The sequence below is a fragment of the Phacochoerus africanus genome, chromosome 13 (genome assembly GCF_016906955.1).
Source record: "Phacochoerus africanus isolate WHEZ1 chromosome 13, ROS_Pafr_v1, whole genome shotgun sequence".
NCBI classification, from domain to species: Eukaryota; Metazoa; Chordata; class Mammalia; order Artiodactyla; family Suidae; genus Phacochoerus; species Phacochoerus africanus.
Window position 1 is genome coordinate 3228137 of NC_062556.1, and position 18077 is coordinate 3246213.

The window sequence follows — 18077 nt, forward strand, 5'->3', positions numbered from 1 at the left end:
GGCGTGGGAAATCTGTTCTGACAAGCTTGTCCCACTTTCTCCCCATTTGCTTGCCATCTCCTGTTTGTCTCCGGAATCCGGTCATGCTCAGCGAGCCCTATTATAACCTGGCATCGCGGATGCCGGCAAACCCCCTCCTTCTCCCTTCTGCAGTAAGTCAGTAAGTGCACCCTTCCCCCATCCTCTGGGCCCTCCAGATCGTCTCAGATCCTTAAAGGAGGTGCAACCCTCTCCAGTTCCAACCCACAGCTCTGCAGCGACTCGTTTTTTGGGGGCGTACCTGCAGCAAACTTAAATTCCCCAGCTAGGGGTCCAATCCGAGCTGCAGCTGCCGGCCTGTCTCTCAGCTACAAATCCAGATCCGAGCAACGACTGCGACCCACCCCACAGCACACGGCAACGCTAGATCCTTTAACCCACGGAGCCAGACGAGGGATCCAACGGCATCCTCATGGGTACTAAACAGGTTCCTAACCTACTGAGCCACGACGAGAACGCCAGGCATCTCCTCTTTAAACCCCATTTGTTTCAGGTGTAAGGGTTGCTCACGAAACCCTTACATTGCTCTTATTTCTGTACATTTATTTTCCCGTCCACTTTGCGGTTCTCTGGGGCCCCAACACGGTTCCCAGCGCGGGACTCTGCACACCCTCTTGATAGCAGGCAGGATGTAAGCAATAACTGAGGCTCAGCAGCCACGATGCAGGGGCCACGAGAGCACACGGGGCAGGACACACCTGAGACAGACCAGCCCTCCCACGGGACCTCCAGGCACCGCCCCGCCCCAGGGCGCCTGCGCGGCGGGCGGCCCCGCCCCTCCCAGCAGCCCCTGCGCGGCGGGCGCGCTCCCGGGACTGCGTGCGTGCAGCCGGCGCCAGCGTGCGCGGCGTGGGCTCCACCCCCTCGGGCCTGTCCTCACGGCCGCCGGCCCACGGGTTCGCGCCAGGTCGACGCTGGGCGCGAGCGATGCTGCCCGACCCGCCTCGGCCTTGAGGCGGGAGCGGCGAGCCGACCCCTCAGCTTGCCGACGGCGCGGAGCCCGCAGCCATGTCCGCGGGGTTCTCCTTCGGGAGCGGCACGCTGGGCTCCTCCACCGTGGCCGCCGGCGGGAGCGGCACGGGCGGCGGTTTCTCCTTCGGGACCGCGGCGTCTAGGTAACCGCGCTCGGCGCCTTCCCGCCACTTCCTCCTTGCGGGCGACCTGCTTCCGGGCGGGGTGGGGAGCGGGAGGGTCTGGGGGCAGCCGGCGACCTGGGGGCCCGAGGGGGTCGGGGGCGGGGTGGGGGGGCCTGCACGTGGGCAGGTGGGGGCGGGGGGCTCGGGCTTCCCCGCGGAGGCCCCGCCACGAGCTCGCGGCTTCTCCGGGCCCAGCCAGGCCCCAGGCTGCGGCGCGCGGTGAACGTCGAGCGGGCGGCTGGAACTCGGCTTGTGGGGTTTTAGAGAAAGACACTAGGAAATTTTAAGGGGGAGGATGACAAGTTTTCCCCCGATCGGTAAGATGCTGTTGCGGAGTGTTCAGTTTGGGACGTCAATAAATTTCGTCACGCATTTTCACACCTTTGGTGCCTCCTGGGATCCTGTGTGTCCTTTTTTGTTGTAAATACTCGTTACGGCACGTACGGGTGATAATTTAGAGCACTTCGCCCGTTTGTACGTCGTAGGTGAGAATATCGTGTTGACTCCCGTTCAGCTGCAGAGCCGGAGGCACCAGAGCCATCGTTCTGGGGCCGCCTGCGACAGCACCCCTTCAGGTGTGACCACCGTTTGGCTAGCAGACGTGGAGAAGCGGGCAGTTAAAACAAAGATCCTTGCACAGACGCAAGGTTTAGTCTTTAGAACCCGATCTTGTGAAGAGAAACGTGGAGATCGTTAAGTGTGCAGACCACGAGTTACAAGGCAGCACCTGAAGCTCGAAGTATGAGTTTGTAGGTTAACAAGGCAAAAATACCTTTTTTGTCTGCGTCACACGGAGGTGGGACACAGACTACACAGCGAAGTCAGACATCTGGAGCTTTCCTTAACCCGGCCTTTTCTCCCACCCTGCGTGCTTGATCAGCAAGACCCGGTCACTTTAATTTCTCGATTCCCTTTTGCTTCATTTGCAGTGCCGCCACCCTGCCGCAAGCCATTGTTGTTTGTGGAATAAGGGTTTATTCACACTCAGAGGTAGCAGGCTCTTTTTATCTGGTAGCAGGAGTAAGTCCTGCCCTCCTGAAGCACACATTCCTAGGAAAATACGGTTCCTGCCAGGTTCCCAACCAGTGATATTTCTGGTGTGAGAGGAAAACCGCTCCATCGTTTCCTATTTTGATTGGTTCAATGGATTCCGAAGCTGTCTCCACTGCCTTGACGTCAACTTTTAACAGCATCGTAGCCAGAGTAGTTAGAAAGAAAAAAATTCCCGTTGCCTCCCTTCAGTGATTCCCCACTATTCTTAGAATGCCGTAAAAATAAATCTTATGATCTGCAAGACCCAGACAGCCCTGGAGCCTCTTGAGACATCCTGAGCCCATCTTCTCTCTCTCTCTCTTTTTTTCTTTTTTTGGGGTTTTTTTTTTTTAGGGTCGCACCTGAGGCATGAGGAGGTTCCCAGGTTAGGGGTCCAGTCTGAGCTGTAATTGCCAGCCTACGCCAAAGCCACAGCAACGCCAGGTGTCTGGGACCTACAGCACAGCTCATGGCAACGCCGGATCTTTAACCCGCCGAGCAAGGCCAGGGATCGAACCTGTATCCTCATGGATGCTCGTCGGGTTCGTTAATTGCTGAGCCATGACAGGAACTCCCCATCGTCTCATCCCTGTGTGCTCCAGTTCAGTGACCCAGCTCCCCTGTAAAAGAACATCCACAGCAGTTCCAATAAGTAACTGCAACAAAGTTTCAGTGGAAGATACTACCCTTATTTCAGACAGTGCACTTTGATGTTTTTTATTCTGTTCCATTTCATTTTTAAGAAATGTGTGTTGTGAGCTACCTAATTGATTTTGTACTCCTCGCATGGCTTGGGATCTTAGTTTGAAAACCACTGCTCTAGCAAGGGAAGCGGGCCTTTCCTCAGGTGGACCTGGCCAGACCTCTTCCCACCTGTGGGCAGTTCCCTCTGCTTGGAGCTCCCCAGCACCTCCTGCGTGGCACTGGTGCCTGCTCCTGGGCCTCGGTGTTGCTTCGCAGGGAGGCCTCTCTTTCCTTTCAGCGCAGGGGAGGTTTTCGTCCTCCACCCTCTACATAGCACCTCCAGTTTGTAGTCAGCTTGTTACATTTTTGCTTGACTTATTTTTTTATTTTTTTGTCTTTTTGCTATTTCTTGGGCCGCTCCCTCGGCATATGGAGGTTCCCAGGCTAGGGGTCTAATCGGAGCTGTAGCCAACGGCCTACGCCAGAGCCACAGCAACGTGGGATCCGAGCCGCGTCTGCAACCTACACCACAGCTTGCGGCAACGCCAGATCCTTAACCCACTGAGCAAGGGCAGGGACCGAACCCGCAACCTCATGGTTCCTAGTCGGATTCATTAACTACTGCGCCACGACGGGAACTCCTTTTTTGTTGACTTTTATTTCTGATCCCAGCAGTACAGTGTAAGCCCCATGATGGTCGACATTTTTTCATGCTGGTTTTCCAGGAGACACATTGGACGGAGGGAGATGCCTCTTCTTTGAATGAATGAATGAATGAATGATTGAGAGATCTCTCTCTGGGATTGGAAACTTCCTGAGGGCAGCGTCTGAGTCTTACCATCTCCCACTCCATCTGAGTCCCTGTGATGATGCCTGGCGTTATAAAAAGGGCTTTTACTTTATTTTTATAAATACGTGTTGAATGGTTGAGTGAATGAACTATTAGAGAAATGTATACGGGCTTTAGAAAGGCTTGGGAATTAAGAAAACCCCAATAACCCCACCCCTGTCCCCTGGTTTGGAGGGCTGACTTCCCTAATGCCACTGTGACTTGGTCTCTTAGTAGATCATTTTGCGGAAGTCACTCTCCAAGCTTCAGTTCCCACACCTGGAAAAGGGCCCCAATAGTAGACCGTTTACCTCAAGGTTGTTGAGTAAGGTAAAGCCACTTAAGTGTTGGGCATCGTGCCTGTCACTTGGTGTCTGCCTGGGGAATGTCGCCTGTTGGGTTCGCGCCTCCGTCCTCAGTAAGGCCAGCGCGAGAGTCAAGATTCCGTCCCTGACCTGTGGGGTCTGCTTGGCGTTTCCACAGCACGTCCTGTTGAGGGGTTGGCTGGGTCTAGGGGAGCTTTTTCTTTTTCTTTAAGTGAATTTCTCTGCCAGATAAAATTTCTCCTTTGCTTCTCTGGGTGAAGTAAGATTTCATCTTCATTTATTTCTTCAGTAACATTTTCAGCTTTATAAAGTTGTGCAACACTTTATTGTGTCTTTAAGTTGTCAAGAAATTTTAAATATTTTAATTGCCTTGAAATACATACTTTCACTGTGTATCTTTTGTGTGTTTATGGAATAGCAGTAAGAGTGGGATCCCTGACTTGTTTGGGAAGAAGGGATACATAACAAGCATTTTCTTATTTTGACTCTTCAAAATTTGCTGGTAGAGTTTCTTACAGTACATTTTGATTGAGTCGATGAAGGGTTTAAAGATCTGTGCTCTAATGTAGGCGAGACCTTGCAGCCCGGCTCTGCCAGCCCCCCGTTGTTACACACCAGGAGCACATGGCTGTGCCCGCAGGGGCTGTTTTCAGGTCCGTGGTAAAGCAGGGCATGTCAGGGTCCCTTTTGCTCCTTGGCGGGGCCACCGATCCCCTCTCATTCCTCTCCCGGGGATGAGCTGGCCGAATACCTTGTCACACACTGTGTATTGTTGAACCTGTGCCTGCTCTTCTGGTAACTGGAACAACACGGTTTATTGAGAGAAGTTAACTTGCCCTGTGTAATCTCTTAGTCTTGACAGAAAGGTTAGGTCATACATTGGAGAGCTGGCGCTGGAGCCTGCCTGCCCCTTGGACTAAAGTGCCCCCGAGGCTTTTAAGCTTTTCTAGAACTGAGGTTGGGCTCTGTTGTGGCGTGTACGTCTGTGTGCAGGGGCAAGGAGAGACTTCATAAAGATACGTATACAGAAAGAACAGGACTTCCTGTTCCGTTATCCGTGTTGTTATTATCACGTTAACTTGCCTACGTGGTTGTTTTTGTTTGTTCATTTGTTTTTGTCTTTTTAGGGCCGCACCCGCAACATAGGGGTGTTCCCAGGCGAGGAGTCAAATTGGAGCTAAAGTCACTGGCCCCCAGCACAGCCACAGCAACGCCAGATCCTTAACCCACTGAGCGAGGCCTGGGATCGAACCTGCATCCTCATGAATACTAGGCACATTTATTTCCGCTGAGCCAGAGTGGGAACTCCCACACTTACATGATTTTTGAAGTGTCAGGTTGTCCAGATTTTTTGGGTAATTGTCATTGTTTGTTCTCCCTCCTATAAATAGCAAATTTGAGGCTCTGACGTTTGCTAACAGTTGAAAAGCTGTGAGCTTTGCGCACGTCCCGTGTTGTTAGCGGCAGCCCTGTTGAAGCCTTCAGAAGCCCTGGGGGGAGGAGGTCTGCTGAGTGCACGTGGCCTGGGAAGCGGGCAGCTTTGCTTTGCACTTACCCGCGTCGGGCCCACGCCCCACCCCCATGACGGGAGCGTAGCAGTGGGGGCGGTGGGGACAGCTTGGAGTGACGTGTCTCTTTCTGGTTGTGTCTCTGCGTGAGCAGCCGGGGGAGGACACATGCATTTAGGGTGAACTGTAACGAGTCGTTCAGAAGAAAATGGTCTGCGTTCATCGGATTTCCTTAAGGTCGCTTTACAGTGTGCTCAGCTTTCAAGGGGAAGCTGCTGAAGCAGAGTGTGTGTGATCCTGCCTGCGATCACCTGGGGCCCGAAACCCTGACTGCTGTCTGTAGGTGAGGCTTTCCTTGAAGACTGGTGTTGGCGTCTTAAGGCTAATTTTGCATGTGGATTCGTTTTTTTAAAGAGAACAGAAACGTATTTGAACTTAGTTCAGCGTAAATTGTGTCCTCGGGAGATGTATGGCACGGTAAATGGAGAAAACCATCCATCCCCGAGAGGAGCTAACTCGCATTTTCCTTAAACAAGTCTTGGCTCTAGTAGACTTTATTTTGTGTTTCCTATACACAAGCAACCCGTCTGCGGGGCTCAGTTTCGGAACTCTGGGGAGCACCTCGACTCCAGCGACGACGTCGGCTCCTTCCGGGGGCTTTGGAACCGGCCTCTTTGGATCCAAACCTGCCACTGGGTTCACTCTGGGAGGAACAAGCACAGGTAAGGAGGACTGTTGCGTTTTCGGGGAGTCGGTGTGGGATGTTGGGCGTGGGTTCTGTGTCCTGTGTCTCCACCCTTCGCGAGGTGCCGCTGTGCTGAGAAACGGAGGATGCTGAGCTGCAGAGAAATGCCGTGAGCTGCGGTTCAAGGCCAGCCACAGGCCCAGCGTCAGGTATGCTGTACTTGGGCATAAGGAAGGACAGCACCCGCGTACATTTAAGGACTGAAGACGACAAAGCTCTGCGGATGTAATGAGTTCAAATCATTAAAACTTCAAACAGCGTTTTACCTTATTGAAGATTAAGTCAGGCTTACAGTTTGGATGTTAATTTAGTGCATATGGGACAGTCAGCTTCCTGTTTTGCTGTAACATAATTTATATCCCTAAGAGTTGCTGTAGATTTTTATTTATTGAGACACTTGTTTCAGTGAAAATTGGGCAAGAAGGAAAGGTTTCTGGTGGATATTTCAATAGTAGAAGTTTAAAAAAAAAAAAAGATATTTTGTTACTATCAAGCCAAAAATATGTCTCACTGGAGCCCCTGTTTATCAGGTTTGCTTCCTTCTTTACCTTTCCTCCGAGTCCTCAGCCTGTTGGTCTGCTAGCACCTTTTGCGCTGAGCCGCCCCCTGTGTGTGGAAGAGCTGCAGGGGTCAGCCCCAGACCAGCTGCAGGGCTGCTTGACGTGGTGCCAGGGTTTGGCTTGGAGCAGCTCTTTCCCTCCCTGCCTGATGTTGTTTGCATCTTACAGCTCAGTGACATGCAGCTCGTAGCGAGACAGCCAGCGCTGTGGGGAGGGTGCTGCTGCCGGCAGCGGTGATGGCGGAGGTCGCCTGGTTCCTCTGGGCGTCCCGGCAGGGTTGTCACTCCCCGAACACAAGCCACACGAAGGCCGTCTTCCCTTGATGGTTCCGTTTTCTCTCTTTGTCCCCAGGCGTAGCAACAGCTGTAGCTACGGGATTAACGCTGGGTAAGAGTGAAGCTTGGAGATCCCAGATCAGTGGTTTTCTGCTCCTCTCTTTCCTCCTGTGTCCCTGAGCTGGGGTGCAGAGGAAGGTGTGGAAGGAACGAATGTAGATCACAGACACTGGCTTATCAGGAGCCCTTCAGTGTTTTGAGTACTTAAAAAGCCAGTGACTGGAGTTCCCCGGTAGCTCCGTGGATTAAGGACCTGGCATTGTCACTGCTGTGGTACAGGTTCGATCCCTGGTCCGGGAACTTCCACATGCTGCGGGTGAGGCCAAAAAATAAAGTTTAAAAGAATTTTAAGACTGAGAAATCAATGACTTGGAGTTTCCACTGTGGTTCAGCAGTAACAAACCTGACTAGTATCCATGAGAACGCAGGTTTGATCCCTGGCCCTGCTCAGTGGATTAAGGATCTGGTGTTGCGGTGAGCTGCGGTGTGGGTCAGAGATGAGGCTGGGATCTAGTGAGGCTGTGGCTGTGCTGTAGGCCGGCAACTGGGGCTCCGATTGGACCCCTAGCCTGGGAGCCCCCGTATGCTGTGGGTTCGGCCCTGAACAAAACAAAACACTGACTACACAATCCTTTCTTTTTTTTGTCTGCACCTGTAGCGTATGGAAGTTTCCAAGCCAGGGATTGAGTCTAAGCTGCAACTGCGACCTGTGCCACAGCTGTGAGCCACGCTGGGTGCTTTAACCCACTGCCGGGGGCCGGGATCAAATCCATGGTTCCATAGCCACCGCAGGTGCTGCAGTTGGATTCTTAACCTACTGTGCCGTGGCAGGAACTCCCATAATCCTTTCTTAATTCTAAAAAGATGTTAAATAGTAAAATGAGCTTTCTGTAGAATTTTGTTTCACATTATGTTTTGTGGTAATATTAGCCCTTTGAGTGGACACAGCCCCAAACTTAGGCCAGAAGTCTTGGAAGTGAACCCTGGCTGTACTTCTAGGTAGTTGTAAGACCTTAGACAGTCATGTTATATCTGGCAGCTTTAGTCATTTATGAAACGTGAGGGTGTAGGACTGAGGTTTTTGGATCCCGTTCCAGCCCAAAAATACCATAGTTCTCTAGCGATGTCTTCAGGGACTGTGGATGACCAGGGCGACCGCTGCCTTGAGCTGGATGGCAGGGACGACGTGGAAGGGGCAGAGGAGGAGAGGAAGGACCCCCAGGGACCTCAGCTAAAATCCATGTCGGTTGCAAAGGGACATGGAATTGGGGGGATTGTTTCCCTGGGACGCCGCTTGCTTGTTACACGTCTGTTTACCACCAAAGTTCGGCCAGCGTTAGTTGGGAGGGTGAGCCGTTGGATCCTCTGCTGAGCCTTTAGAACCTGTATCCATTTCCACAGCACGTGACTCAGGCAGGGACTTCCACTTGTGGCAGCGGCAACCCAGAGGCATAATGTCTGGCTGCTTTTTTCTCGGTGCTTTCAGAGAAGCCCAAACACCGGTCATTCAGACAGTTTTTCGTGGATTGTTTTGAGCAGGTGCTGCTTCCTGACTGGCCTTGGTCTCTGTGATGCCTTGAACTTCGGGAATGTGGTGGGTGGGGCTGCGGTGAGGGCGGTCCTGGTGAGGCCAGGAGCAGGCTGGTGGGTGAGGGATGGGGTGTCGCCTGGTACAGGCTCCGAGAGGGGCAGGGAAGGCAGAGGGGAGCAGGGTGCCCTGGGGGCGGAAGCATTCGGGCCGGAGGGGGAAGTGCAGCAGCCCAGTCGTGACAGGATGCAGGGGCGCAGGAAGAGTACTGTTCTTGGGGAGTTTAGGGTTCCGAGGGTGGGCCTGGTAGGAAGAGGACATGTGAGGAGCCGCGTGCGACCACACGGGAGAGGTGTTTGGGCGCCAGGCCTTTGCCGTGCGTTTTAGAGACAGTGCATGGATTTGATGGAAACTTCAAGTCCAGGGAAATCTCCAGTGTATTATTTTCTTGTTTTCTTAAAGTAGCGGAGGTAATTCCAAGAGTAGATTAGAGGTTGGTGGAACTTGATAGCAGAGAAACAAATGAAGAAGTTACTGTGATAGTTCTTGAGTGAGAGATGGCCTGAGCTAAGGCTCTGAGGATGCTTGTAACCCAGGGGTGCCTCTGATGGAGGATTGAGGGTGGCTGATAGAACGCAGGGGACAGGGGGAGGTTGACGTGACGGTGCCTTCTGGTTTGAGCAACCGAATTGACCGTGGCGAGGCTTTAGGAACGTTTATAAAACAGGGGAACGTGTAGGCGTCCAGAGGGACACACACCCAGGTAAGACAGGCCTGTGGCGACTCCTGTGCGGGTAGATTGAGCCCTGCGACCTAGAGCTGAGATTCTGAAAGTGACTGAGGTGCTTGGGAAGCGAGAGCTCAGGAATGGAGCCCTAGGAAGTGTCATTTAAAGAGAGATGTTACCGCGTCTAAAACAGGTGGGCAGTGAACCCCTGCGGCCTGGCACAGGGGGCTCTGTGTGTGTGTGTATCACTTTGCCGCGCACCTGAATCATCGTAAGTCACCAGTGCTTGGGGTTTTAGCAAGTGAGCGGAGGACAGGGGTGGACAGACGCCAGTGGCCTGGAAGAGGAGCACAGGGAGGAGCAGGGAAGGAGCTGGGCGCTGGAGTGCAAGCAGCAGAGAAGGCGTGTGAAGTAGCCTCAGGTCACTCTGGAGGGGGAACGGAAGTTGCGTGGCGGTCGTGCGGCATCGATGGGGTTTTCCTGCTTTTCTTTACACCCCGGCCGTCTTGGCAGCGCTTGCCAGGGCTGGTGTGTGGTCGTTGTCTGGTGCACACGCAGCCGCACACATCCCTGTTCTGTCTGCAGACTGTAGGACGGCAGCCTTGTGGGGATAGAATGACGCATACACAGCCCCGGTAAAGGGAGGTTGTTTTCAACAGGCGCGCCAGCTACCACGACCGCGTCGACGCCGGGCTTCAGTCTGGGCTTCAGTAAACCCGCGGCCTCCGCCACGCCCTTCTCGCTGCTCTCCTCTACCTCGGCGGGCAGCCTCTCTCTCTCCTCTGCGCTGACGTCGACTCCGGCCGGTGAGACACCCAGCGGCGCGGGCTGGTTTCTGGTTGAATTCCCATCTCCCTTGTTAGTGAACAGAGTAGCACCTTGGGTGAAGGTACCTCCCGTTCGGGATCATGGGTCTCTCAATCGTTGAGCAGTGCGACCTCCGGCGCCCGAGGTGGAAGATCAGCCTTGAGCACTGAACAGCCGACGTGCTCTTGGAAGCTGGTCTCTGCGCAGCAAAGCAGGGGAGAGGTCCTGTGGAGGACTCTTCCCGTCTGCTGGCTTTTCAAAGGCCACTTTGGCCCCAGGAAGTTTGCATGGACCTTACCTGGCTGGAGAGTCATCCAGTGTTGAGTGTAGGGTTGGTGGCCTGGGTTGAAGTCTCAGAATTCCAGGCTGCACTCAGTCACCTGTATCGTGCTAATAGTAACCAAAGCCCTTATTTCTGTCCCTGCTTTCTCATGGAAGGTACTATTTCTCTTTATTCTTAAGTGTGCATAAGTTTATGTTTAGAGTTTCCCCAGACTATTTTATTATGACATCAGTTCTTTGGAGAGTGTTACGTATTTTCTGTGATGGTCTTAGAAATGATGTTTCCCTTTGAAGGCTCACAGTTCACTGTTTATAGCATCCACAGGATTTACTCTCAATAACTTGAGTGGAACCACAGCTACGACGACCACTGCGTCCACAGGCCTTTCTTTAGGGGGAGCCTTGGCTGGTCTGGGAGGTTCGCTTTTCCAGAATACAAACACAGCAGCATCAGGTAATAGCCGATACTTAACTCCCCAAATGGTAGCTGTTTATATTTAAATTTATGTCATCTTTATTTTGGCCTTTTGAGCAGATTGTGTTTCTTTTTAACTCTGATGTTTTCCTTTTAGTATAAAGACAGCTGTAAATTAAAGTTTTCCATACGTAATTGGATATCTGAGCGATGTTTTAGAAATACATTTTCTCAGTACTGATTGACTAGATAGAGACAAAGAAGGGCCTGTTTAAGGACTCAGGAAGCTGTTCTAGAGAATCTTGTCTTTTTCATAAATGGCAGTTGAGCAGTTCCCATCATGGCCCCGTGGAGACGAATCTGACTAGTATCCATGAGGAGGCAGGTTTGATCCCTGTTCTCAATCAGTGGGTTAAGGATCCAGGGTTGCTGTGAGCTGTGGTGTAGATCCCAGATGCGGTTTGGATCCCCCGTGGCTGTGGCTGTGGTGTAGGCCGGCAGCTGTAGCTCTGATTGGACCCTTAGCCTGGGAACCTCCATCTGCCGTGGGTGTGGCCATAAAAAGACAAAACATAAACAAATAAATAAATAAAATGGCAGTCAAATGATCGTGAATCAGGTAGCCTCTGAATTCATCGTGAGAGAGTTTGAGCTGCTAAGCGATTCCGGGAGTGGCTTTCTGCTGCCGATGTCAGGAAAGGGCATGCGAGTGCCCTGAAGGCAAGAGTGAAAACAGGTAGAACGAATTTTCTTAGAGGCTCTGGAGGTGTCTTTAATCAAGTCGCTGGAAGACTGTGCTGTGCATTTCTTTGCAGGATAAGTATTTAAACATCTTCCCTGAAGAGTCCCATGAGAGCCAAACACAGACATAGTAGAGGACTCAGTGTTGCTTTGTGTGTCGTTACCGAGCTTTTTAGGTCTTTTCCGATTAGGCTCTTTGACCCGACACACAGTGCTTAATTTGAGGTCACGTTAACCTCGGGGTGTTACCCACTTTTTAAAAATTAGTAACAGGTTTTTTTATTTGTTTGTTTTTTGTCTCTTTACCCGCAGCATATGGCATAGTTTCCAGGCTAGGGGTCGAATTGGAGCTGCAGCTGCCGGCCTACACCACAGCCACAGCCACAGCCACAGCCACAGCCATGCAGAATCTTTAACCTGCTGAGCGAGGCCAGGGATCAAACCACATCTTCACGGATTCTAGTCAGTTTCGTACCACTGAGCCGCCACGACAGGAACTCCAGTAATTGTTGTTTATTCAGCTGTGTTTTTTTTCACACACTGTCGTGGTTTAAATGTAGTTTTCATTTATCTCGTGCTGGTATCCAGTCCATCCTGCTGTTGCCTTGGTTTCAGTTTGAAGTACATAGCCTCTTGTCTGTCGCGGCAGCCCCGGCTGGCGTGCTCTAACAGCTTAGGTCCTTCAGACGCCCCTCCTTGACTCGCTGGTGTACCCGGTGGCTTTACTTAATTACAGTCCAGCTCCACGTGTAATGGAAAGAACTTGAGAATATGGAATTTTGATGATTTTCAAACTCTAAGTCTTTAATTATTAGTTTTTAAAGTTTCATTAATAGTAAAACTCTTTGCTTTATATGGTATAGAAATGAATAGAAATTCACACTGGACTGTTTTATTTATGTTTCCCCAGCCTTGTTACGGTCGAATTGACAAGTAAAACTGTAAAATATTTAAAGTATACGACATGAAGATTCACCTGAATATTGAATATGTTGTTTTCCTCCATCCAGTGAATACATCCAGTACTAGAGTATTTTAAGAGTATATAATTCCAGAGCATGGTTGGAAGACAAGATAGAGTCCCTAAAAATACACGAACCAAAATGACTTTGGTAGAGAGGGTCTAAGAACAGCAAATACTTTTCCATATATAGTGAAGGAATAGATTCCGGCCCTTTTAGTGAGTAAAAGTCACCTCATCCAAGCTGCACGTGCTGTCGCATCCAAGCTGGACCGTTAGTGTGTGTCCGCAGCACGCGCTGGGCTTGTTTCCTGTTGCTTGTCCCAGTCAAGGACGCGCCTGGCCTGGGGTCCAGCCAAGAGCGTTTGTGTGCGCTTGGGGGTGGGGGTGGGGGTGGGGTGCGAGAGACCATCTAGAAGCCTTGGTGAGTGACGGCTGGCTTGTCCGCAGGCCTTGGACAGAATGCTTTGGGCCTGACCCTGGGAACCACGGCAGCTACTTCGACTGCAGGCAACGAAGGCCTTGGCGGCATCGACTTCAGTAGCTCATCAGATAAAAAGAGTAAGTCCTGTTGTAACTTTGGGTTCTCCCCGTCCTGTCGATGGAGCTTAGATTCCCATGGCTGAGAGGTTGAGAGTTAAATATTCAGTAGTAAAGTTTTTATTTAAAAATTTGCATTATATTTCACAAATACTGTGTGTGGTGTGCATTTAAGGTTTTATCTTTGTAGATAACTCAGATTTGCATGACTTATGCTCATGGAGCCATCTCAGCGCATGTGTTCATAAACGCTTTCAAATGGGGACCAGGATACATGCATTGCTTTGTAGCTGTTCCTTCTCTTGTAAAGTGTCATAAATTTTGATCAGTGTCAATAATTCTTTTTTTTGCTTTTCAGGGCTGCATCTGCAGCATATGGAGGTTCCCAGGCTAGGGGTCAAATCGGAGCTGTAGCTGCCGGCCTCCACCATCGCCACAGCCACACAGGATCCAAGCTGAATCGGCGACCTACACCACAGCTCACGGCAATTCTAGATCCTTAACCCACAAGGCCAGGGATCGAATCCACATCCTCATGGATCCTAACCATATTTGTTAACTGCTGAGCCACAAAGGGATCTTCAGTAATTCTTTAAAAATATTTCATTGCAGCTTGATAGCAGTTTTTTGAGCGGATGCGTTATCGTCGAGGCAGCCAGCATCTCAGTGTTTGTCTCCCGTTCTTCCCTCTGGGAAGTGTCGCTGCGGGCGTCCTTGTGGAGAGGGGCGGGTGGTGGTTTGGGTCAGCTCGGGGCTGCAGGTCCCAGCCCCGCTTCACCACTCTATGACATTTTCCGGTTATCTGTCCTCTCGGTCCTAGGGGAGGGAAGCGCCCCGCCCCAGGGCTGGGCCTGGGGATTACTGTTCGCCAAACTGGCCAGGCCCGGCACCCAGGCAGTGAGCTTGGCTTTTGTCGTCCCTTTGTGTTCCTGTTTGGCTCTTTCCTCGGGCAAATACCTGTAAACTGAAGTCCAGGCTTTGAGGGAGGGACATTTGGAGACTGCTGGTGTATGTTGTGATGTCGCTTTCCAGAATGCTTTCACCGATGTATTTACTCTCCAGCCAGTGTGAGAATGCCCTTTCCTCTGTGCCCTTGCCATGCTGCGTATTCCTCAGGACATTTTCCCATCCAGGTTCGCCTGGAAGTTTTTAGGGTCATAGGTCCACGTGTGTGGCTGTTACATTTTGCACCGTCTCCTCTGCTCCTCATGCTCCCGTGCTCCGCTAGTGCACGCGTGCTCTCTGCACTGATGCCCTGAAGGACTTCGGCTGACCTGGCGGCGAAGGTGTCCCACATCCGCAGAGGAATTTAAAAGACTGGACGTGGGTTTTATTGTAAGGAGATACTGTGTTAGGGTTAATTATTAGCCTAAAAATCGTTAAAATGACAGCCACGTGAAGGTGTTGTACGGGCAGGCAGGATCCGGTGTGGAGACCCGTTAGCATTCCGTGGTCATCTAGAAATAGGTGCAGGCTTCCATACACGTTTGGGAGCACTTAAATTCTTGTAACATATGGTAAAAGTAGAATATCAAAAACAGCAAAACGGGAGTTCCCGTCGTGGCACAGTGGTTAACGAATCCGACTAGGAACCATGAGGTTGCGGGTTCGGTCCCTGCCCTTGCTCAGTGGGTTAAGGATCCGGCGTTGCCGTGAGCTGTGGTGTAGGTTGCAGACGCGGCTCGGATCCTGCGTTGCTGTGGCTCTGGCGTAGGCCGGTGGCTACAGCTCCGATTCAACCCCTAGCCTGGGAACCTCCATATGCCGCGGGAGCGGCCCAAGAAATAGCAACAACAACAACAAAAAAAAAGACGAAAGACAAAAAAAAAAAAAGCAAAACAGTAATCAGTCATCAAAAAGTTGAATTACTTATGAAATAAAATCTCTGTTATATTACTGTATTTCATTTAATCTAAAACATTGTCTATAGAACATGGGTACCAATTTCAGGAATGATAAACCGTGGAGAAAAAAACCTTAGACTCAGTGAAACACAACACGGAAAAATAAATCGCAGTTCTACTAAAGAAGTAAACCGAAAGAAACCCCATGTGCCAAGGTAAAAGGTAGGGAGTTCCTGTTGTGGCTCAGCAGAAATGAATCTGCCTGGTATCCATGAGGACGTGGGTCCAATCCCTGGCCTTGTTCAGTGAGTTAAGGATCCTGCATTGCTGTGGCTGTGGTGTAGGCCAGCAGCTGTAGCTCCGAGTAGTCCCCTAGCCTGGGAACCTCCTTATTCTGCAGGTGCGTCCCTCGAAAAACCAGTGTCACTACCAAGAAGAGGCAGTTCACAAAAGGAGAAATACATTTGTCTAGTTAACATTTGAAATAAATGTTTTACTTAATGTATCAGAAACATGAATTCACATCAGAATGAAGTGGCTTTTTTACCTGCATACCCTGCAGCAGTGTTTTAAAGGCTTTGTTTATCGCTTTTGAGAGTGGATTGGGAAAGGCACTCTGGTTTGTAGTGGACGGGACGGTGAATTGTTTACGTGATGAGCTTGCTCATCGGCAGGTGCCGTCCCTGGTCCCCTCCTCACCTGCAGTTCCTCCTCTTGACCTGCAGACAGAGCAGTGCACAGCCCCTTAGGTCGGCAGTCACTGCGGCCGGTCACACTGTTTATATGGTGAATGCTCGTGTGCTCAGGAAGGGGGTGGGCATAAAGGCTCTCAGACCGCTGCGTCATCGTACTCTGGTCATTCAGAGTCATTTCAAGTGACGTGGAAAATACAACAAGCTGAGAAAACATGTTAAAATATGACGGAGTCCTGGTTGCTCTTAAAGGGCACCTGTAAGTGCAGAAAAAGGCTGGAAGGGACCGTGGCGGTTCTGGTGGGCTGAAGTTTTGTGGCTTTCTGTATTTTCTGTACCTTGTTACGTAAGGAGTTCTTACGTTTGTATCCAGAAGTAAATTTCAGAAAAGCAGAAAGTGAGTCCCTGGCATTTTGCTGAAGGCGCGTTTTGCTTTTCTCCTTTCAGATGCGTGCTGTTAGTGATAACTGCCGGATAGGTCTTACTGCTGGGCCCGCCTTAACGAGCTTCATTCTTTAGGGTTCGCTGCTTTTGTAAGATATGTAGGTAATTTGCAGTATGCTAGTACTCTGCTGATAGGTTCTTAAAAAGCCGTCAAATAAAGCTCTCAGGAGGTAAACTCTTCGCTGGGCAAGACATTTTTCAAGGAAGGTCGTTGAAAGAGGAAGCTTCTTGCCCTTGAACGTAGTAGGTGCAGGTCAGCTCCGTCGTCGCATTTACCTGTGTGTGAACACGCCTCAGTCATGCTCTGTGTTTGGGGTTTGTGACAGGTCGTGACATCACATGATGTGGAGAGGCCGTCTAAGAAACCCTTAACCATTTCTGTTTGTACTTCAGTCTGTGTGTGTGCACTTAACACTTGTGTTTGAAATACATTTGCTAAGTTACCTATTTTTACACAGAGCTTCTTGAATTTTCTAGGTGATAAAACAGGAACAAGACCAGAGTAAGTTTACCATTTAACTTTTACCATATTTAATTAAAGAGTTGCACATGTTAAATTGTAAACAGGTGGTATGTTTGGACGTGAATGGAACCTGTATGCATTTAGAAGAAAATGTCTTGAGTTTTGAAAATAGAATAGTAAGCACGGGCTCTGGAGAGACTCTGAAAGGTCAGGTCTTTGAGGCAGTTTCTAACAGTTTCTTTCTAGGAAGTCGTTGGCTTCTCCACAAGTGATAAATAAATACAGAAGTACGTATTTTAAAATGATTACGTATTGAACAACTCATGGGCCTTTATTGTCGGAGCACCTTTTCTTTACAGACACACATTTTAAAAGTATGTGTAGATGCCTTTTGTCGGATACATGCGTTCCTGAGCCAGCAGCCTCCGTCTCCCGGGGATGACCGGGGGGCGGAGACTCGCTGTGCGTCCTGTAGTGTTTGCAGGTGGTTCTGGCCGCGTGTGTTCTCCATTGTAGGACTGTCAATGAAGCATTTGTGAATCAGTGATGAGGCTCACGCCTCCCGAACGCCCGGGTGTAGTTGAGCCCCGCTGCCTGGGTGAGGGAGCCGAGAGGCTGCGCTTGGCCTGGGGTTAGGTCCCGGCAGCAGCGGCAGCAGCCCTGGGGCCGAGTCTTAACCGTCAGTGCCGCTGCTCTTGGGTAGTTGTGATGCCCTAAGGCTCCTCCCGCGTCTTCTTTTGTTGAGGAACACCGTGCAGTTGTAGAATGATAGAGTGTGCTGAGCGTCTCATTACGAGGGCTTCTGCAGACCTTCTTTCATGAGCCCTGGAGTACAGACAGGATCTTAAGCGTCCTGTCTCATCCGTTCTGTGGTTTTTCTCATTTTGTTCTTAAAGAAGGGGTCACATGTATCTGTGTGTATCGTAGGAGACGCCAGTCTTAGAAAAGACGCCTCCGTGTCAGGTGAATGGTTATTTTATAGGACAGGACATGTATTGTTCTTTATAAAGAACTTTAAAGCCCTCCAGCAAAGCTGAAAATGGGGTGTATTTGCTCTGTTGTGTCTTCACACACATGCTAGGAAAACTCAGCCGTCTGCTTTTGATGCGGGCAGCCGTGTTCACGCCCCTGTGGCATCTTCCCTAGGGACAGCAAAGCGCTCAAGGATGAGAGTCTGCCTCCTGTCATCTGCCAGGACGTCGACAACCTGCAGTAAGTGTGTCCAGTGTCTTCCATCCGTAAACCGTCCTCGGAGCTGCTCGGGTGGGTGTCAGGGCCCCCGTCGCTGCTGCTCCTCGACACTGTAGCCTGGCTGCACGGGTTCATGCTCTTAGAAAGTAGGAGGCAGAACAATGGACTTAAGGAAGTAAAGGAAGTGAAATTCTGTAAATGCGCTGCTGTAAAATGTCAACTGTAAATGAATTTTTAGTGTTTGCGTC

General features: G+C 50.7%; 1 protein-coding gene across 2 annotated transcripts in view; it reads left to right on the top strand.

Moving 5' to 3' along the window:
• Window positions 1-900: 900 nt before the first annotated feature.
• NUP58 (nucleoporin 58) overlaps window positions 901-18077 on the top strand; it is a 34561-nt gene continuing 17384 nt past the window's right edge. Inside the window, exons 1-8 of one of the 2 annotated variants that reach the window (XM_047755626.1) lie at window positions 901-1154; window positions 6134-6276; window positions 7211-7246; window positions 10109-10255; window positions 10855-10992; window positions 13106-13216; window positions 16653-16677; window positions 17785-17850. In XM_047755626.1, the coding sequence (XP_047611582.1) occupies window positions 1048-1154; window positions 6134-6276; window positions 7211-7246; window positions 10109-10255; window positions 10855-10992; window positions 13106-13216; window positions 16653-16677; window positions 17785-17850 (773 nt within the window). In that variant the 5' untranslated portion in view covers window positions 901-1047. The remainder of the gene's footprint in view (window positions 1155-6133; window positions 6277-7210; window positions 7247-10108; window positions 10256-10854; window positions 10993-13105; window positions 13217-16652; window positions 16678-17784; window positions 17851-18077) is intronic. The other variant, XM_047755627.1, reaches the window with a different exon arrangement.